A 19,461-nucleotide genomic window follows, 5' to 3' on the forward strand; every position below is an offset into this window, starting at 1 on the left:
ACGGTGTGACATTAAGCAAATAATTCCATCTCATCTGGCCTGAAGAGTGAGAGTTGGGAAGACCAGCCAGCAGGAACTATGACAACAAAGCTGGCCCATTTACTTCACTACACCAGGTAAACTATGGTGCAATATTTGAATTCATTGCACATCATATACACGCACCATCTTTCTTCTAAATCTCTTGTAAAGTTTCTTATAATTCTATTTCATTTCTATTTAGTTCTATTCTATTTAGTTTAGTACAAAAACACAGAAAAGTAAATGCTAAAAAAAAGTCTGACTCTTCAGTAACTGAGAGGACACCCACTTGCAACTAAGGAAGCAGACATGGTTAAATCATTTTCATGCTTTTTGTAGAAATCTGCCATGAAACATAATGGTTTTGGGGTTTTTTTAACATTAGAAGTAGAAGCCCTGTAAAGGTTTCTACTTATCAGGATTACAAAATAATGAACACAGTGAGATGAGACCAATCTTAAGGCACTACAAGTTTTCTTATTTTGCTGAGAGCTTGATTTAGCCAAATCAAATGTATCATTATTTTCTTGGTAAGATGTATATGAGAAGTTATATACAATAATCAAGGACTTTACAAAATTAAGCACTCACAAATTATTTGGGTCTTACTGCATACAGATCCTCCAACTAGGCAAATACATTTGAAAGTTATGTCTACACTTCAAATAGGACTAAACTAACACTTCAAAGAAACAGAACAGCTGCTAAAACTAAAATGGATCACTCCTTTATCAAGTAGTTTCTCCTAAGAAACAGGGAATTTTCCTTTTAGTTAAGGATGAGCATTGCCCATCAAATGTCCATTTGGTTGAGAGAAATATTGAATTAATATTAAACATTACTAGAGTCTCTAAAGTGGTGCAAGATTGAATCTACCGCTTTCAAAAAACCATTTATTGCACAGGAAATGAAGAAAGGTATGTGGATCCAGACAAAACTACATCTTTGACATGGTAATATTGTAAGACATTGCTGATTAACCCTTAGAACTGAATCAGAGATCCTACTGCATCCATGCACACACACTGAAATATTACTGTATGAGATCTATTTAAAAAAATGAAATCTTCAGTGCCCTTACAAAGATAGAGCTAGTAGCAGAGTTTGTCTCAATTTCACTGTCTGACACAGTGCCTCTGGATCCTGCTAAATTGCCACCATTTTCCACACTTGGGCCATCACCAGCATTGCTACTCAAGTCACTGTCTGCTCCCAATGTCTCTCCAGAACTGTTACTAACCTGTAGAGAAAAATAAAGCAATTACCTTCAAGAGATAATACACCAGAGAATTTGCTCTTATTTTTAATGCATCAAACAATCTGCCTTTTTTGCTCTCAGGTTACCTTTTAAAACTTCTATTTTTTATAGATAGTTTATAGAAAACTAAGACATATTTATAGAATTGCTGCAATCCACCAGTTCCATAAATACACCAATATGTAGGAATATGTAGCAGCAACGAGCAGCATATATGAAGGCTGTAATGTGCTCATAAAGCAAGCACTATCTATGCTCTGGCACACACACATGCTTCCTACCCACTCAGAGGCTCTGGAGAGAGAACTCCCAGAGTACATGACGCATGTGTGACACTATGTTTGTGTGCCACACTACACAAAATGTAGGCACAAAATGCCCCTCCCCACTTTAACAAGCAGTCAATCACATCCAGATTTCACTCTGGGCATATCCTACCACAGTGCTGACTTCAGAATCCTGGCTTGTACTTCGGACCATAACTGTTGGTCCTCCACTGGGAATAGAGTCAAAATCACTCTTCTGCAGTCAAAACATAGAAAGGACAAGAAGAGTCACAATAGTTTTTTCCATAAGGAGAAAACACACTTCCCATTCTTCTGGGCTCTTGAATCCCATGCCTTATGCTTCCTTACTTTATTTAGCCAATCAAATAGAAACTACTGTCTGAGTGTCAAAAAGACCATGGTGTCCAGTAATTTAAATTACAAAGGTCAATGCCCTAGAGAAAGGGGCAAAGAAATTTTACCAAATGAGCCTCTCAAGAATACTCATACCCTAGAAGTCTTCCCATAACTAAGCAGTGAATAGAAGAATTGTGTCTCTTACCACATAAATAAAGCAAACATAGGAGCCACTGACCTGAGAACCTGAGGCCAAACTGAGGCCACTGTCTGCACTGATTTGGGATTTCTTCTCATCTGTTTCTCCCAAATCAAACTGTTTCACACCTTCTGGTCCTGAACAAAGGAAAGAGTAATTAATTACTGTACCAAGAAAAAACAGCATAGGAGAAAGCAGATGACAGACTGGAAGAAGGAACAGTACCAAGAAAACAGATTTGCTTCCTCATTTCTTTGATTTTTAAAGCATTTTTTATTATTCCTTGGTACTGAAAACAACAAGGCCAGCAGAACATATCTGCTAGTCTTCAAACATTAGTTTGAGTCTCAAATATTCCAAAGTCCAGGAGTGACTATAATTAAACAGTACCTTTCTTAGCCATTCAAGAAAGATAAGAGGACAGACAACAGTCAAGTAGCTTCCAGTTACAATAACACATGCAGAGCAGTTGACATTCAACTCTAGGAAGCCACTTCTTTTAATTCTTGGTAATAAAAAAGAACACCTATTTACTTATAAGTCAGAATCCTTTTTTGAACAGCTAAATTCCTCTAAGTCCTGGACTGAATTTTTTGGTTGCCCACTGCAACTATCTAGGCAAAAATCAGGCAACACGTGACAAGAAAATAAACAGTGACAATGGGTGTTACCCAGTAAGATTTTCAAAGATTAAACTTGTATGATGCTGCACTTCACAACATTCCCCAATTACATTAATAAATGGCTCTCCAGAGTTGGCAATCACATAGGTAGGAGAGAGAGAGGAAATCAGCAAGCTTTTAAGTCATGCATTCATTAACCCAACGATACAAAAAAGGGAAAGAAAGGATAAAGAACTTTATGTTCAATTTCCCATGCACTTCTAGAATCGTATCATCTATTGTCCTCAGATGGGATGGCAGAAGGAAAAGAGAATGATGGAGAGGTAGAGCCTGAAAAGAAATTTGAATAGGCACTGAATGAAGTAAATAACAATGCAAGAAAAGAGTGTGTTATAGGCTGTACACAGAATGTTAATACTCTCAGAAAGGGGAAGAGACTGAATGCAATACTGCTGCCATAGCCATATCTGCCAACTATTCAGTAACAGGAAGACATAATCAGCTGCTGGAATATCTGTATTATATACCCATGTCTATTGCCAGTATCTCTAAACAAACAATGCCACTACCTATGTAACCACTGATCACAACAACCTGGGAATTATGAACATGTTTGTATCATATGTAATATTAGAGAGGATAAGATAGTGAAAAGGAAAGAAAAAGGGACGGGAGGAGAGAGAGAGAGAGAAGGATAATATACAAAGATTTGTGGGAGTGAGTTTGAGATGATATGTAAACTCATGAATAGCAAAGCCATAAGTGGGCTGGGCAGACCATACTAGCTTACTACTCAACCACCAATTCTTCCTGTGAAGTGTTTATAGAAAGCATTCCTCAGTTGCTATATATTTTGCCTCTGGACCCAAATGCCTTAGCTACTGTAAATCAACTCCTCAAAGATTCTAAGAAAGAGAAAGCATAAACAGAATTTATGAATAAAATTAACTAAAAATATCTTTTCTAAGAATTTGGAATATTATTTTCCACAGAAATACACACAGCTCACTTCTAGAAGTCTATATCCACTCATTCAAGTGGTCATCATTTCTAGTTCTGATACAGCCAAAAGTTTTATATCTCATTACTACAGCAATAACACAAAATTTCAGCTGTGTGTTTTAAGCAATTTAGGAGTTTCCTGTCCCGACACATAATTCAGATGTGTTTCTGGCAGTTTGACTTTTAAAGGAATTGAAATTGACAGAAGCCGCTCAGATATTTGAGGCCTGTAACTGAGTTTAAGGAGCACAATAGCCACAACTACATTGTTGTCACTGTCAATTTACAAGCACTTAAAAACCTCCCTTTCCCTTCTTTATGGAGCCATATGTCTGATACACATGGAACACTAAAGCTTCAATTTATCCTTCCCAACGTAGGCCCCTACCTGAAAGGCTCACTTTGTGTATGGTGCTGTGTGTCTGTCTCACACACTACTACCCCAGGAGGTAGCAATTCACAACTGAAGTACAGTAAGCTGTACTGCAGAGCTGCCCCAGTCACCCCATCATCTCTGAACTAACTCCACATGCTAATTTGTACTTAACAGAAGATGCTAATCTGTACTTGACAGAAGTATTTAACTGAGGTGCCTAAAACTAATGGAAGCAAATCCAGGCCTAGTCAGAATGTTAGGAATCTTCACTCATTCATCTCAGCTATTAATCCTTCCCAATTTTCAGTCTGTAAAATAGGGAGCATCAGCTCTGCAAAGTACAAACTAAGCTTATGGTTAGGAAACACCTACCACAACATGGTTGTTATAAATCAGCTGTTGCCTTTAAGTCATATGTCCCTATTTACCACAGTGACAACCAAAAGAGCAAAACCTGGTATTGCACCTGCAGAGTATACATATTCAATAGTTTATTCATTATCATATTTCAACATATGTTCAGATTTGTGTAGATTTAGACTATTATTTAGACTCTGTAGCAGCCTCAAACTATTTCACCCCTTCTTTACCAAGGGATATGAAAAACAAAATCAGGTTGATTCCTTATTATGAGGCTATTTTCTAGAAGTCATCACTAAATACAATTATTCACATACACCTTCTCTCTCCCCCTCAGAAGTATTTCTTGTTGCAGACTGACTGTTCACAGTTGATGCCAGTTAACAAAATTCACCATCCCACAGCTTGAACAAACAGGAATTCTTCATTCCAGTAACATTTAATCAATCAATATATCCATGTCAACAACTTGTTAAATAAGTTTTAACTTTTAAGAAAGGAGATGGAGTATCTTAAAATTCTTCCATATTTATCTGATTGGTGAGGATGCAGAACACCAACTTCCTCTTCTTTGAAAACAACAATTGGGGAGGAAAAAAGAAAGGAAAAAAAAAAGAAGAGACATTTGAACATAATTTCCTCAGGGCAAATACATCTGTTTGGTACTCTAATGGAGACTTTCTTGATAGATTTTGTTCTTGTGAGTATAAAACCTGTGCGCCAGAGATGCAAGTTCACCCTGCACCTGGGGAGTTGGCAGTTATGGGGAGGCTGGAGGAGTCAGTTTCTACATTTTTTTAAATTTCCTTACTCGTTTTTTCCAAAGATTTTTGCTTTTTCACTTCCTGGTGCTTGTTCCACAATTCTACCCAAGATGCATTGAAAGCAGGAGAGAAAGAGAAAGAGTCAGCAGCTGGTCAGACAGGTGAAAATGGGGAAAAAATTTCAAACAAAAACCCCACCCCTTCACCTCAAAAAAAAAAACGAAAAGTCAAGGAAAAAAAAAGAGAAAAAAAAGGAAGAATTTTATGACAACTACTGAGTGAAGGGTTAAGTAACACCAGTTTAAAAGAAATCAACGTTAGGTATTGAGCACTGCATCATCTCTTAGAAACAGCATTCAAATATTAGAGATGACTTCATACAGTGGTGGTGGTGCATCCCCCCTCCCCTCCACAGGCCACACTTTGACAGCAGTTACTCAACTAAGGAAAAACAGCTCTTAGGAACAAATAATTAATCACCTTTACTAAGAAAGGGATTTAAGACTGTCAGATATTTACTCGTCTAAAACAGAAACATTTTAATGTCTCTAGTTTGTATCACTGAAAGGAGAAAGACACAAAAAACAACAGCAGCAATTCCAAAAATATTAAAGTGTAGGTTAACACAACATTTAATCAATATTATGTCTTACATATTATCACAAAGTTTACAAGTTATTTTTGACCTGACAACATTCTCAATAAATGCCTGGCTCTGCCTATGAACCTGTCCTATATGCAAAGAGCTGAACTTCTCTGCATCCACTTGCTCCTATCAGGGTACAGAGAATAGAAAATGATGAAGAACTAAAATTAGCAAGATATCAGACATGCTTCATTCCAACTTTCAAAAATCAAAGTCACAGCATTCTAATCAAGTCAACGAATTCCGTAAGAGAATATACAATGCACAGACCAGCAAAACATTCTGAAGTTTTCTTAAAACTGGATTTGAAACTCAGCCCTGGGACAAAACAGTGATGAGGCACTTGCACTTTTCTATGACTCTGTTCAACTGTCTGATATGCAGTCACCTTTTCTGCTCAGAAACACCAGATCATTCCAGGCACTGGCCCGTTGGCCAAAGGAAACATTACAAGCTGCCATGGTGAGCTGACTCCAAGTGTCAGGCACTGTCCTCTCCCACTAGCACCATTAAAGCTGGGGAGGCTACAGAGGAAGATCCTCTTAGAAAAGTGGCAAAAGGGAAGGAAAAAGAAGTAAAATGTTCTTTTACTGCTGTTTAAGAAAACTTCCTGAGCAACTGAAAAGTCACTTAAGTGTGTTAGAAATCCATTCCACCCTGCAAATAGCAGAAATAAGGGCAAGACAGGCTCTAAGTTCTATTGAGCAAAATGTCCACTGGAAAAAAAATAAAAAGGATAGATTACAACTGTGGAGGAAGGCTCCATAGTATTATGAAAAACAAGGTAGAAAAAGCTAGAAAGATGGCTTCTAGCCTACCAATTTCTAGATCTGCTTCATGATTGATGGATGTTCCTTCAACTTTCATAAACAGACAGATGGATAAGATAAAATTGCTGAGGGATCCAAACAGCACCCTACAGGCTTATCAAGCTGAGCATACACTGACAGAGATAACAATCTCTAAGATGGACAGAATTTGTTTGTTAAAGGGCTTTGAAAACATCTGGCCTCTTCCATGCTCAGTTTATATGGCTTTACTTTAAAAATCACTAGTCTGAAAGCTACAACACCTGCCATTAACTTACTTTTAGCTGATTTGTCTGTTAATTTAGTGTAGAGCATATCCTAGCACATGAAAAACAGACTAGATTTTACTCTCAATTACTTAGTCAAAGAAGAAAAACAAAACTTCAAATAAACTCACAGGGCATAAATACTACACCTATGGCTTTGTTACATGACCCTGAACTAAACAGGACAGCAGATCCAAAAAGGGCCTGATGTGGATGAAGTATGTAGCACAATCTTTTCCGTTTAAAAAAAACAGCCAAAATAAAGTGATCTGACCAGATTAAACATTTATTTAAAAACTAGTAATGGAAATTTCAGTAAGTACTGACATTTTCATTAACAGTTATGGAAAGTATGCAATAAACCAAACTTATCACTAACATAAAGGGGCAAATTAATTACTATAACTATCAATTTAAAAGCCACCAGTGTCCTAACAAAAAGTCCTACACTACAGGTGATAAACCCTGGAAGACAAGCACCCTAGAAGTAAGCAACTGGTGAGTATCAGAAGCAACATCTTCATACTGAATTTTCTAGGTAGGAATTAGGTATCAAGCACAGTCAAGATCAAAGCTCAGATGGTAACTCAGATCCTACTTCACCTCAGAAATAGGAAACCCTGTGAACTTCATGGCCATTGTTCCTGTAGTATCAGAAAACTCCACAGATTCAGCTACCATAGATTCAGCTCTAGATTTGAGATGCAGTTTAATCACCACCCTTACATGACTACTGCAAACAGAGCTGCACATTATTTTGTTCCACCCTTCTGAAGACTTCTCATTCTAGTATTTCTTTCTGTATCTAGGTAAAAAGGGTAGCAGCCCAATTTGCATTTCATCTACAAATACCAAGAGATTAATTCAAAGTTGTATTTACATATTTGCAACCTGAGACTGTAAGTACCTTCCAAACTGCACAGAATCACAGAACTGCTAAAGTTCAAAGGGATCCAAGGACATAATGTAGTCCAACCTCCCTGCTTAAAGCAGGATCAACTAAAGCTGCCTGACACAGGACCATGTCCATTCAGGTATTCACTTTCTCCACAGACGGAGAATCCACCACCTTTCCAAGCTACCTGTTCCAGTGTTGGATCATCTTCACATAAACACATTTTTTTCCCATGTTTAAATGGAACTACTTACAAATATGTTGTTATTTCAGCAAGATGTAAATGTTTACCTAATGCTCTTCCCTAAATAAATTAGTTTGAATGAGAACACCTGCATTTCACAGCTAAGCCACAACTAACACCAGTCCTGTATATCTGAAGCTGTCTTGTTCTGAAGAACAGAATTTATATTCTATAACAGAATATAAAGGAAGTATAATAGGCAAGCAGCTTTAAATTATCTCTCTGCAACACAAGAGAAACACCCTTTATTTCCAGATCACACAAGTCAGATGAACATAGAGACTACACTTTTTCACAGCAATTTCCTAAAAAGTGCCTTGCATACCAGTTCATGTTTTGTGGTGAAAGACAAAAGCAGTTAGAAAAAAAGGCGTCAGGAAAAACATTCAAGTCTTTTGAACTTTGGTCAGTCTAGGTAAAACCACATTCTTCTTGTAATTTAGCTCCATAAAACACAAGTGGAAACCATCATAGCATCAGAACCACCGAGGAGAATGTACCTTTGTCTGTCCTTGAAGACAGTGAATTATTTAAGGCTTATATTCTGGCAACAGTAGCTAACATGGTATATTGCATAGCACTTCTTTTGAAAAGCACTTCTTATGATGATTTACAAACAGGAACTATCTGATGTCTATGATTTCCATTTCCATGAGGCCTTAATTTCATCAAAGGGAAAGAAGCAGCCTTAGTAATCTCATCAAAAGATCTCTCTTGATTCTTTAAAAGAACACTGTCCTAGAGCCTGGTTTATTCTTAGTTGTGCCAGAAGCATACTTTCCTTTTTCTCTTCTACAGAAAAGTTCTGAAGTACCCAGAGCAAACCAACCAAGTAACTGAAATGCTGGACGTCTGAATCTGCAACTCTCTCAGCTTCCTGACAGCTTTTCAAATAGAGTGCAAGACTAGTTTCTGAGCAACTGCCTCCATAGATTGCCTCTTTAAACAGAAGCCAATCAAGTCAGAGGGGCTCAGTATCAGTTCAGGACTCAACAGCACCCAGCCAGCAGTTATTATGTGTGTATAAGAATGCATGTCTGTACTCCTGTCACTTAGCTGCTCAACACAGACAATCCCTTGTCTTATGCCACAAACTACATACAAATCCTCACAGCACCACACTTTCAGAAGATTAATCTTTCACACAGTGATTCCACGAAAATGGTATTTTAAACAGGTTGCAAGAAGCAATGTCTACAATTTAACATGACATATTTTTGTAGTTGAGAAAAAATTTCTCATATGCTGATCGTACTTCTCATGTTTACAACCCACAGCCCAGAGGATCCAACCAAAGTAATTATTTTCTTTCTCCTCCACCAAAAAAGTCTGTAAAGCCCTTTTTAAATAAAACAGTTCTGAAAGCCCTATTTCAAACTTTTTCCCATGACATAGGGAAAAGCTAGGCCATCTAAGAGTAAGACAGGAAAATCTCCAGTGACCAGCCTAGCAGATGCTGTTTACAAGAACACACGTTCTATTTGCTATTGCATAGAAGGAAAATCCATCAGTCCTGCTCACTGAAACTGTAACACTATAACTAAAATCTTTTTGGAAATGTTGTTGTTAACAAACAGCAGATTTTTTGGATTCCACTACATCAGGACACAATCTACATAATTCATAGGTAGCTAGCAATGACAGAAAACCTTTGTTTCATGTTTCCCTTCCACAGCTGCCCTTTCTGAAGTTCTGCTGTCCCTGTTCCTCTTTTCCCATTTCCCGTTGCTTGAAAACAGCAATCACAGAACAAAAAATAAGGCTGTTTAAGGTGTAATGAAATATAGAAACAATTAAGATTAGACAGCTTCTGGGAGAAAATTGCAGTGGATAGTTTATACAAGAGTAGGGTGAAAACACATATGATTGTTCCTTGTGATCCAAGGTGTAAATGAAGCATGTTACAGTAGCAATGTAGTGTGTTAAAATGGAGAGAATGCAAATAGAATCCAACACCAAACCAGAAGTCCCCCCTGCACTTCACATGCACCTCAATACACACCAATGGAAGCAATAAAATTTTCTTCCTTTAGACTTCTTGTGTCAAACTCCCTTGGCCCTTTGCCTGCAGGGCTCGGTGGCTTTGGCATTAGCTGAGGTACTGGCAGCTGCATCACAGGTTTTGGCTCCACTCTTGGGGATGATGCAGGATCCTTGCCAACTGGAGTGACAGATCCATCTGTAGGACTTCGTTTTCTCTTTTCTGGTTCTTTAAATTAAAAGAACAGTGTTGAGAGAAAATAAATAAATAAATAAATAGAAAGAGACCTAAGGAAAAAGAAAATGAGAACAGGAGAAGAAAGATGAGACAGATGGTCTCACCTAAATCATTAAGCCTGGCACTGAAACAGCTCAGTGCCACATTTGCTCCCATAGGCCAACATGGCTTGCTGATAGTCTGACACACTGGTGGAAACAGTAGAGGAGAAAGCCAGAGTACTGTTTTAGAGATACTCAAGTATCTCATTTCTGTATATCTGAAACCTAGGAATGTTCTCTGGCACAGTAACTGTGGCATCTCCTCTGCTGAATTGTGACAAATTAAACAACTCTGCATAAACTACCAAGAATACAATTTGTAGAAGATAAGTAAGTTCCACTCACAATGCAAAAATGACAAATGCAATCAATTTCATGGGTAGCACTAAATGAAACTTCAGTTAGGGAAAAAAAAAAACAAAACAAATACCAATTAGCTATAGCTCTTCCATCAATCTCTGAGACTTCCTATAACCATATGTCCCTAAAGACAGTTTGGATTATTTCTCTGTATCAAACCTCACAGTTTGATACATCAGCAACTATAGCAAAACCTTCAGAAAAGAATAATTAAAACCAGGTTTTCCATAAGGAGCTTCATGCACAAACTATTGCAATAGCTGATGAATCTAATAGTCAAAACTTCATTTCCTATTATCTACATCTGTCACATCACTAGATCTTGTGATACCTTTGTTCAGTGGATTTAAGATTCTGCTATCAGTAAAACCTTTCAATTTAGACAGTAATTGAAAAGAATCAACACCTAACACTCAACAGACTGAACACTTCCTTCCTTCAGAGCTAAAGTGTTTCCCCAATTCCTTGCAGATCTTCCAGAAACCTCCTCAACTTTGCAAGATGTGAATACCAAAAGTGGGAACACTACCTCAGTTGTGGGTCTTGTTACTGATACATCAAGATACTATACAGTAGTTGCATTCCAAATGTGTATTCACAGATACACAGTGCCCCCCTTCCCAGTTTTTACAGACACAGTAGGAAGTTCACATACAGCAGCAGGAGACTGCTTCCTAGGATATACCTCCCAGTCCTACTATTACTGCCAACTATCCTTGTTCTAAAAACAAGTCCTTAGTTTGACCACATCATAATAACTGAATCACAACCATGCTTTATTAAGACTTAGCTTACTCTAGACAAATAAGCTATATCCCTCATGTCCTGTAGAATTACTAGTCTATTACTGTATGTTAAATATCAACATAAGGACTAATCTCTGTAAAACATTTCTAGAAATAAATACTAATTTCAACTAATTGAAAACAAGTAAAACATACTAAACAGCTACAATATGACTACAAATTAAGATGTTATGCAATAATGAGAAGAGTCTTTAAAAGTTGAAAAGAATCTTTAAAAAATTGCACCAAATTTTGTCTGTCATGACCACAATTAGTTTACTGGGAAAACTCTACTTACTATCAAATTATGCTATTTGGTCTTCACTCTAAAACTACTGAGTTTTACATCAGCCACTCCAATTTTTCTTAGAAATCAGTGTCAGACTAAAAGCTTGTAATTGCCAAGATCAGCCCATTCTCCACATTCAGGACTGTTCCACTAGCACAGCCTTCCTTACCTTCCTCAGCATTGCAACAATGACTGGAAAGGAACATGGGGTGTATCTAAGCCAGCTCATTAAAAAATCCCTGATACTAGACCCAGAACACCAACTATAAAGGGTTTAGTAGATGCTACTTCTCTGCTACAATGAAATAAGGAACTTTCCATCACTTGAGATTACAAAAAAGTCATATACTAAGCAGAGATTTCTGGTTTTGTCATCTTATGCTTTCTTCCTTAGCATTCATTTTCTTATTTAGCACTAAGAATGAGATTCTTAAGAAACAGCTGAAAAATAAAGAGATGCTTTCAGACTTTCTTCTCTAAGAGTATTTAGTTGTATGAGAAGAACTGTGTAGTGCAACGTGGTGGGTGAGACCTAAGTCACGTATGGTTGCACACTACAAGTATCTCCCTCCCTATTGAGGTTGCCTGCAACAACTTTCCAAGACTGTGGCTGGGACAGTTTTAGCTGAGGGTCCCCATTCCCAGACTTTCCACTTCAGCTGTACAAGTGCCAGGTTTTGTATCTTACTGCAGCATGTCCATTTTCAATTAAATATCAGTATGGCCATTATTTTGCTTTGGTCTAGTAACATGTGTGTAAGAAACACAACACAGGCTTCAAGTTTTACAAGGCTTCAGTAACAATGGTACAATTCTCACCATTTTGGAAGCTATGGAAAAGCCCTGAAATATCAAAAGGCACAAATGCAGCTACCTTCCCAATCTTATCTGGCTCATGAACACTGTATTCTCACGAACACTTTTCTTACCTTTATTATAGTAGTGAGTATGTGCTATCTCTAGCAGGCCAAAAACACTGGCCATGCCTCCCAGGCCAGCATTTGCATATGACTGCTCCAGGCTCAACACAGTGCACTTCAGCAGGTCCAGCATGCCTTTATAAACCTTGCGGCTGATCTCCTGCAATGAAAGCCCCATTAGTGCTGCTGTTTTACATGTGAGAAAGTCAAGAACATAAATTCTCAAACTGCCATAACACCAGCTTTTCGCAATTGACAAAAACGTCCTGTGAACTGAGCCTCAGCAGACAGGCAGAGTGAGGACCCTGCTGAGTTTAGCACTGACCACGTCCTGTATGACATCCTGTCGAGCATCCTCCTCAGACTGGATTGTGCGATTCAGCTTGCTCAGCACAAAGACACGGAGCTGCTCGCTCTCCAGCAGACGTCGGACTCTCTTCATGTTCAGCCAGCCAACGCCTTGGCCATCAAGAACATTGTGTACCACCTCCTTCAGGAACTGCTGGTTCTCACTGATACATTTAAGAGAAAGCAGGCAAAAGTCAGTTAACCTCTGGTTACCTTGCCTTGCATGGGAAGAGAGCTATGGCTAGGGCACACACAGAAATACTTTCCCTATCAACATATCTGACATGTCCTTTATTTCCTATAAAAAGCCATAATCAGGCTTTCCTCTACCTCCTCCAGGTACCACTCTATCCTCCACCTTCACAGCATCCCTCAGAATCCACAGGAATCTTTATGCCTCAATCTTCTTCCACAGCCCCCACATCTGAGCTGTAGGCTTTCTTTAAAAGAGGAAGTGCAGCACTACTAATGCATTACTGCAGTAGCTTTGGCACATGTTTGCTCAGCTTCTTTTGCCACAGAGGGAAAGGTAAGAAGAAGGAAACTCCTGTGCAACCTACCGCATTCCCAAGTCTGAACTGCAGTTATTGCTCTTACTTGTCCCTCAAACCCAGTAGGTCAAAATAAATTCACTCGACCCATGACTGCTACATAAGAAAGGGAGAAGAAAGCACAGGCACAGGTCAAGTAATGTTTACTTGCACCATTCTGAGTCCCTTCCCAAGGTTGAGAAAAGCACTTCACATGATTTTATGGAATCAAACTTCTTCATTGGACTCAGTTGATCCCCTGCATGGTGCATTAAAACTCCAATGGGCTAGATCACCTTGTTCAGAACACTCAATTACAAAGAATAATTAAAGCAGAAACCTAGAACATTTTGGATCTCAGACAGAAGGAGGATACATTTCAGAGCACAGAAAAATAAGCATGTGCACCATTAACAGTAAGACATCTGTACCAAATCTTCTTAGACAATAACATGTCCAGGCCTAGGGCAACAGAAAAGTACTATTTAATTTTCAACAGCTAGACTTCTGAGAAAACACTAGACAGGTATGAGGGCACTCTAACTACACTGTATACTTGAAAAGCAGGAAAGAAATATTACCTGGAATTGCTAGATCGTCCCTGAGGTGATGGAGATTCTCTTTTCACTGTTGGACTGTGCTTTATGACTGAAGACTTCTGATCAACAAGGGCCCGTCTGTTTCCTAAATAGGAGAGGAAACAGAATGAGAGGAAAGGGCAGGAAGAAAACAAACTGATCCCAGGACAGTAACAAGCAACACTAAAGTTGGCTAACACACCTATTTGAATTACAGGTAACAGACTTCAAACAAAATGGAAACTCCAAAAAAGCAGCAGCGTATATCATATTCTAGCATCACACATCGGCAGAAAACAGTAATGGGAGTAATGCAGAGAGAAAAAGAGATGGTAATGGGAGCAGGAGGTGAGAGGCAGGAAAAGTTTGGCTGCTCTGCATGCAGTTCCACAACAAGAACCATCTTCAAATTAGTCACTATATGTAAAAGCATAATGCATTGAGGGTGACTAGTATAGATCATGTGGTACTGGTTACCCAGCGAGAAAGGTAGCCTGAAGTCAGGCATAGGGAATGCTGGAAATTGTTACATCATGCACAGCTCATGCTGTAGGGAACCCACCTTCATTGCTTACTGGGCCAGCTTCAGTAATAATCTCCATTATAGTATTTAACCCAAATACTGGGACACAAAATATACAATTAGTAGTGTACTGAAATATCTACACTCCCCACTGTCAGCATCAAAAGAATCCAACTACCAGCTTCTTCCCAGCCCTCCCTCAAATAAAACCCAAATGACACTAGAGCAGGAAGGATGTTTGAAAGCCCAAGACCACAAGGGCCAGAATAACTTATCTTAAGAGATAGTGCTTGACTTGAAATTTGGCATCGTGGAACCAGTGTAATGCATCTTCAAGGACATTATTGCACATATTGTATTTGAAAGGCACTACAAAAACCATCTGCATCACCAAGGAAAAAATATCAATGGATGCACATGAAATAAAAATTAAAAAGGAAGATGGAAAGTGGTCAAACAGCAGCAATGAAATGGAGTCCCAGCATCACTTCCCATTACAGTTAGAAACACACACTTGGCAAGAACAAGTTAATGCAGCAACTTTGTATTTCTACAACAGAGACAAAAACATCTAAAAACCACAGAAGTGCCCAGTGGGCATCCCAGTGAGCCAGCATGCACACGTAAAAGAACACACACACACACTCTCTCACACACACTTGCACATGCATAAAACAGACTGAGCTACTCCATGGAAATCCCATCCTCATCTCTGCACAGTAACATTAAAGGCCCTACAGGATTAAAACAGTCAAGAAAAGAACACCAAAGTGCAGAAGATGAGGCACAAAGCATGAATGAGGAATGGCAAACCCCATCACTGTTTTCTTCCAATGCATGGAATCAGTCATTAAGTTTACCCATGGAAATAACCCTGACACGAAGCATGTTTCTTATCCAGTACAACTGGACATAAAAACATAACCAACTGGTAAAAGGTTGTCAAAAACAGCTGTGCAGAGTCTCTGCTAGTGTTTTCACCCTACCAGTCCTGTTACTCCTTATTTTAAACACAGGGAATGATTACTTGTCTCAAAAACAAAGTCCAAAGCAGAAACACAAAATCCACCTTTTGGTCTTTGTTTCTACAAGGTCAAAGGTCAGCAAAACATCATACCAACCTTCATCCACATCCCTTCCCAATTCCAGATTAAAGTAATCTTTACCGATAAAAGTGATGAGGAGGAAAAAATAAATGAAAAAAATCAACACATTAAAACAAAAGCAGTAAGTTCTAATTAGATAGAATAACTCAAAAGGCAAAATAAAACCTCTCCTCAGTGTAGCATCTGAAAAGGTCTCAACACTACGATACCAGTGCAAGCTCAGTCACCTCTGTGATATTACATTTGGTACAAGGATGACCAGGCTGTCTAAGACCCACGGTGTGAGGGGGATTTCCCTAGTGCCCATTCAGACATGTTATCTAATGACACTGCAGACAAACAGGAGATATTCTAAAGAAAAGATTGAAAAAATTGTGCACATATTCTAGGGATTGATCTTCACTCTCATAGAGCTGAAAGCATGGTTGTAATCTGGTTTTCTACTTAGCAATCTGAAAAGATGATAAACACTTTTGAAACTCACATAACCTGCAGTCTCCATGGGAGGTTAGCATTACCCTCATTTAAAAATATAGCATCATCACTCTTATAAATTACCTAAGGCTAAGCATGAAGATAGTGGCAGTACAAAAGCAGGACCTACCTCTTGGTTCCCATTCTTTATACTAAGTACTTAAAAACAAAACTAAACAAAACACACTATGAATGTTGGTTTTGTTTTGTATCTGTTAACTCAGCCTAGACCGGACACTCTCCCATCCCAACAGTTGTTGGGAAAAAGACTAACTGACAAATATCATAACAATTTACTGTCTTGCTCCTTAACACAGCTACTACCCAAACAACCAAAAGGCATCACTCTCAGGATTCCTGTTAGGGGTAGAACCTCAGACTGCCAAGTCACAAGAACTGAAAAGGCTGTAGAAGACAAAGGGGAAAATTATTACCTTTCAGGCTGGGAAAGGGAGTATTCTTATCTCTCCCAACTTTGGTTGGTAGGGCTAAGTTGGACAGACTGAAACTTGTGCTGTGGTTTCTGTACAGGCTGCCTATGACAGAAGACAAAAACAATTAATGTCTACTGCTCACAGCACACACCCAAAGATCCTGTAATTCGCCATCTTATTTCAGATCCTTAATGATTAAATTCTTCTTTATTACCCAAAAGTCTCACAACCATAATATGACCTCATTTACATTGCAACCACATCTGTAATCAGATTATTCTAAACAGTACAAAAATGTAAGTCTTGGCATTTGTGTTACAATAATTTATGTTGGATCTTCGAGGCTGAAATGTAACAGCAAAATCCTCCTGTCTTCCTGCACTTAGATCACATCACCTTAGGTCTACCTTCTAGTTTGATCCTGGTTTTGGGAGCAAATGAATGGCTGGGCCACATGAGAAAACAGGATGACAGAAGATATGTAAAACATGTAACTCTGAAGTGCGTACTGTGCACTGGGTCTTGTAAAACACTGGAAAATTTGCCACAGAACCATGCTTTGAAATAGAAGCTTTTCATTTATTAGGAAAAAACATACATTCTTCCCGGTACAGGCAGATCTTAAGGACACAATTATGCATCATCAGCTTAAGCCCATAGACAGCCTGAAAACATCATATTTAGATAAAGGAGCTGATTAACAGTTCAAGTTATTAATTTGAAGTGCCAACATATTATTTCAATTTTCTTTGGTTGTTTTTTGTTGCCTTATTTTAGTAACAGTCATCTTACCAGAAATATTTAATATATTTTCCCCAGTGCTAAAAACTTCTTTCACTGCTTTTTATTGTAGAGCAAGACTCAAGTGGCCATGCCTTCTGTAACTGATTAAGAGATTCTAGATTCATGTTCCACACTTGTGGGGTTTTTTTATTAAAATATAATTGAAAGTAGGCAGTCAAGGAATTGAATTTTGCACCTAAGCACAAAACATGGCAGTATGGAAGGCATATTAGTGTAAGATTTTTTATCAATTTCATAAAATTACACAATGCTTTGCTTAAATGAAACTGAAGAAATTTCTGATTTGTGCCTTAAAGTGCCATACAATTCAAGGGGCTAACCACAAAACCAAAGTCCTTCTTAGTGAAGAATATATTAAGCAGTAGTTATCAGCAGTTGTCAGTAAGCCATCATGACTACTGGAGAGCTGGTAACAATTTGACAACCAACTCATTCTCTTGACCAGCCATCTCTCTATTCCATCTCTCTGTACACTAAATAAAACTAGCTTAATTAATGCATGGTACATACTTGCAAAAGACATGATGCCCCCAAAACCTTCACTGCTGTTGTTGGAGACAGTAGAGTTTGGGGAGCTGGCCCTGGAATCTGAATCTGCATCAGAATCACTGGCCAGTTTTAAACTGTTTGGCCGAAGTAACTTCTGAGACCTTTAAAGAAATTAAGTACAACTGTTATTAGCATTCGCCCTTCCCACCCCAAATCAATATATCATATGGTTGTGGAAGACTGATGCCGGTCTCACTCCCACCAGTTTTCACCATACTACCTGCACCCTCTGGAAAAAAAAAAACCACCCAAACAAACAAGGAAAAGGAAAAAAAAGAGAGAAGTGATACATCTTTACATTCAGGCTTTTATAGCCTTTCAGGGCATGCTGAAAACTTGTCTACAAAAGGGCACTGGCAGACTTGCAGGTGAAAGGGTTCTGGTTTGAAAGGAGTAACAAGAAAACCTATTGCCACCAATCACTGCAGTATCTTTCCCCCAAAAGACAAAGATTTACTGAAACAGTTTCCAGAAATCAGTACATGATATACTAGAATGTTCTAGAAAGAACTGTTAATTCTCACAGCTTCTACTGCTTACATAAAAGTAAGGAACTGAGGGACTAAGCAAATGCTTTTATTCAAACCAGAAGGGTTGACAGCACTTCTATATTAAATGAAAGTGATCAACAATAAATCCCAATAGCCAAAGACATTTGAGTGCATGAATGTTAAACTACATGAAGCAGACAGAAACCCCAGAAGTGCTGTACAGAAGGGCAGGAGACAAGGGGGACTCGCCTGCTTCCATTGAGATTCTGGTTAAATCTTGGGGTGTAGCTCTCTTCCTGCTCATCATCTTCATCCTCTGTAGGAAAACCATACTGTGGTTCAAAGTATGGATTGTCATACTCTCGCTTCCTCACCATCCCTTCTGAGGAGCTCATGCTGCCAGCTGCGATGTCACTCTCACGACGATCCAAGCTTATCTTGGGAAAGCTTGGTTGCAGTGGCAAGGAAGAGAGATGGTTTGAAAATCCAGCAGCCAACTTCTCTTCTATTTCTGCTGAGTCTGCTGCCTCCTGTGGACCAGTCAAATCATTGATCTGTTCGCTAATTTGCGTTACATACAACTGAAGGGCAGGACAAGAACAATTATTTCAAACTGGGAAATCTGCACAGTCCTTGCTGCTTGCTACAGGGGCCCCACCACATCCTCACTATCTGTGTCTCTAAACTAGGATTTCATACACACTGCAGTATTTGTGCATTGTTTAGGGACTTACTTCCCTTTAAAACAGCTCTGACTAGTAAGTGTTAGCTCAGGATAATGGCTTTCCATTACCATGTTCCCATTCTTCTTAAAAGACCACAAATTCTTGAGTTTCCCCACCCCACTCCCTGTTCCCTTAAAGATACCAGGTCTTTCCAGACTCTGTAAAAGCAATTCCTGCAGTCCCAACCTGGACCATTTCTC

The 19,461-nt window shown here is 38.7% G+C and overlaps 1 protein-coding gene across 18 annotated transcripts in view; it reads right to left on the bottom strand.

Moving 5' to 3' along the window:
• Positions 1-19,461, bottom strand: part of MADD (MAP kinase activating death domain) — a 68,532-nt gene that overhangs the window by 20,615 nt on the left and 28,456 nt on the right. For 8 of the 18 annotated variants that reach the window (XM_030949127.1, XM_030949121.1, XM_030949129.1 and 5 more), the window contains 11 exons: positions 18,786-19,117; positions 18,007-18,146; positions 16,693-16,794; positions 14,159-14,261; positions 13,025-13,211; positions 12,709-12,859; positions 10,089-10,295; positions 5,274-5,327; positions 2,141-2,238; positions 1,718-1,801; positions 1,103-1,261 (listed from right to left, as the gene is read on the bottom strand). In XM_030949127.1, coding sequence (XP_030804987.1) covers positions 1,103-1,261; positions 1,718-1,801; positions 2,141-2,238; positions 5,274-5,327; positions 10,089-10,295; positions 12,709-12,859; positions 13,025-13,211; positions 14,159-14,261; positions 16,693-16,794; positions 18,007-18,146; positions 18,786-19,117 — 1,617 coding nt within the window. The remainder of the gene's footprint in view (positions 1-1,102; positions 1,262-1,717; positions 1,802-2,140; positions 2,239-5,273; positions 5,328-10,088; positions 10,296-12,708; positions 12,860-13,024; positions 13,212-14,158; positions 14,262-16,692; positions 16,795-18,006; positions 18,147-18,785; positions 19,118-19,461) is intronic. The other 10 variants (XM_030949130.1, XM_030949137.1, XM_030949126.1 and 7 more) reach the window with 3 other exon arrangements.

This window comes from Camarhynchus parvulus, chromosome 5 (genome assembly GCF_901933205.1).
Source record: "Camarhynchus parvulus chromosome 5, STF_HiC, whole genome shotgun sequence".
In the NCBI taxonomy this organism is placed as follows: Eukaryota; Metazoa; Chordata; class Aves; order Passeriformes; family Thraupidae; genus Camarhynchus; species Camarhynchus parvulus.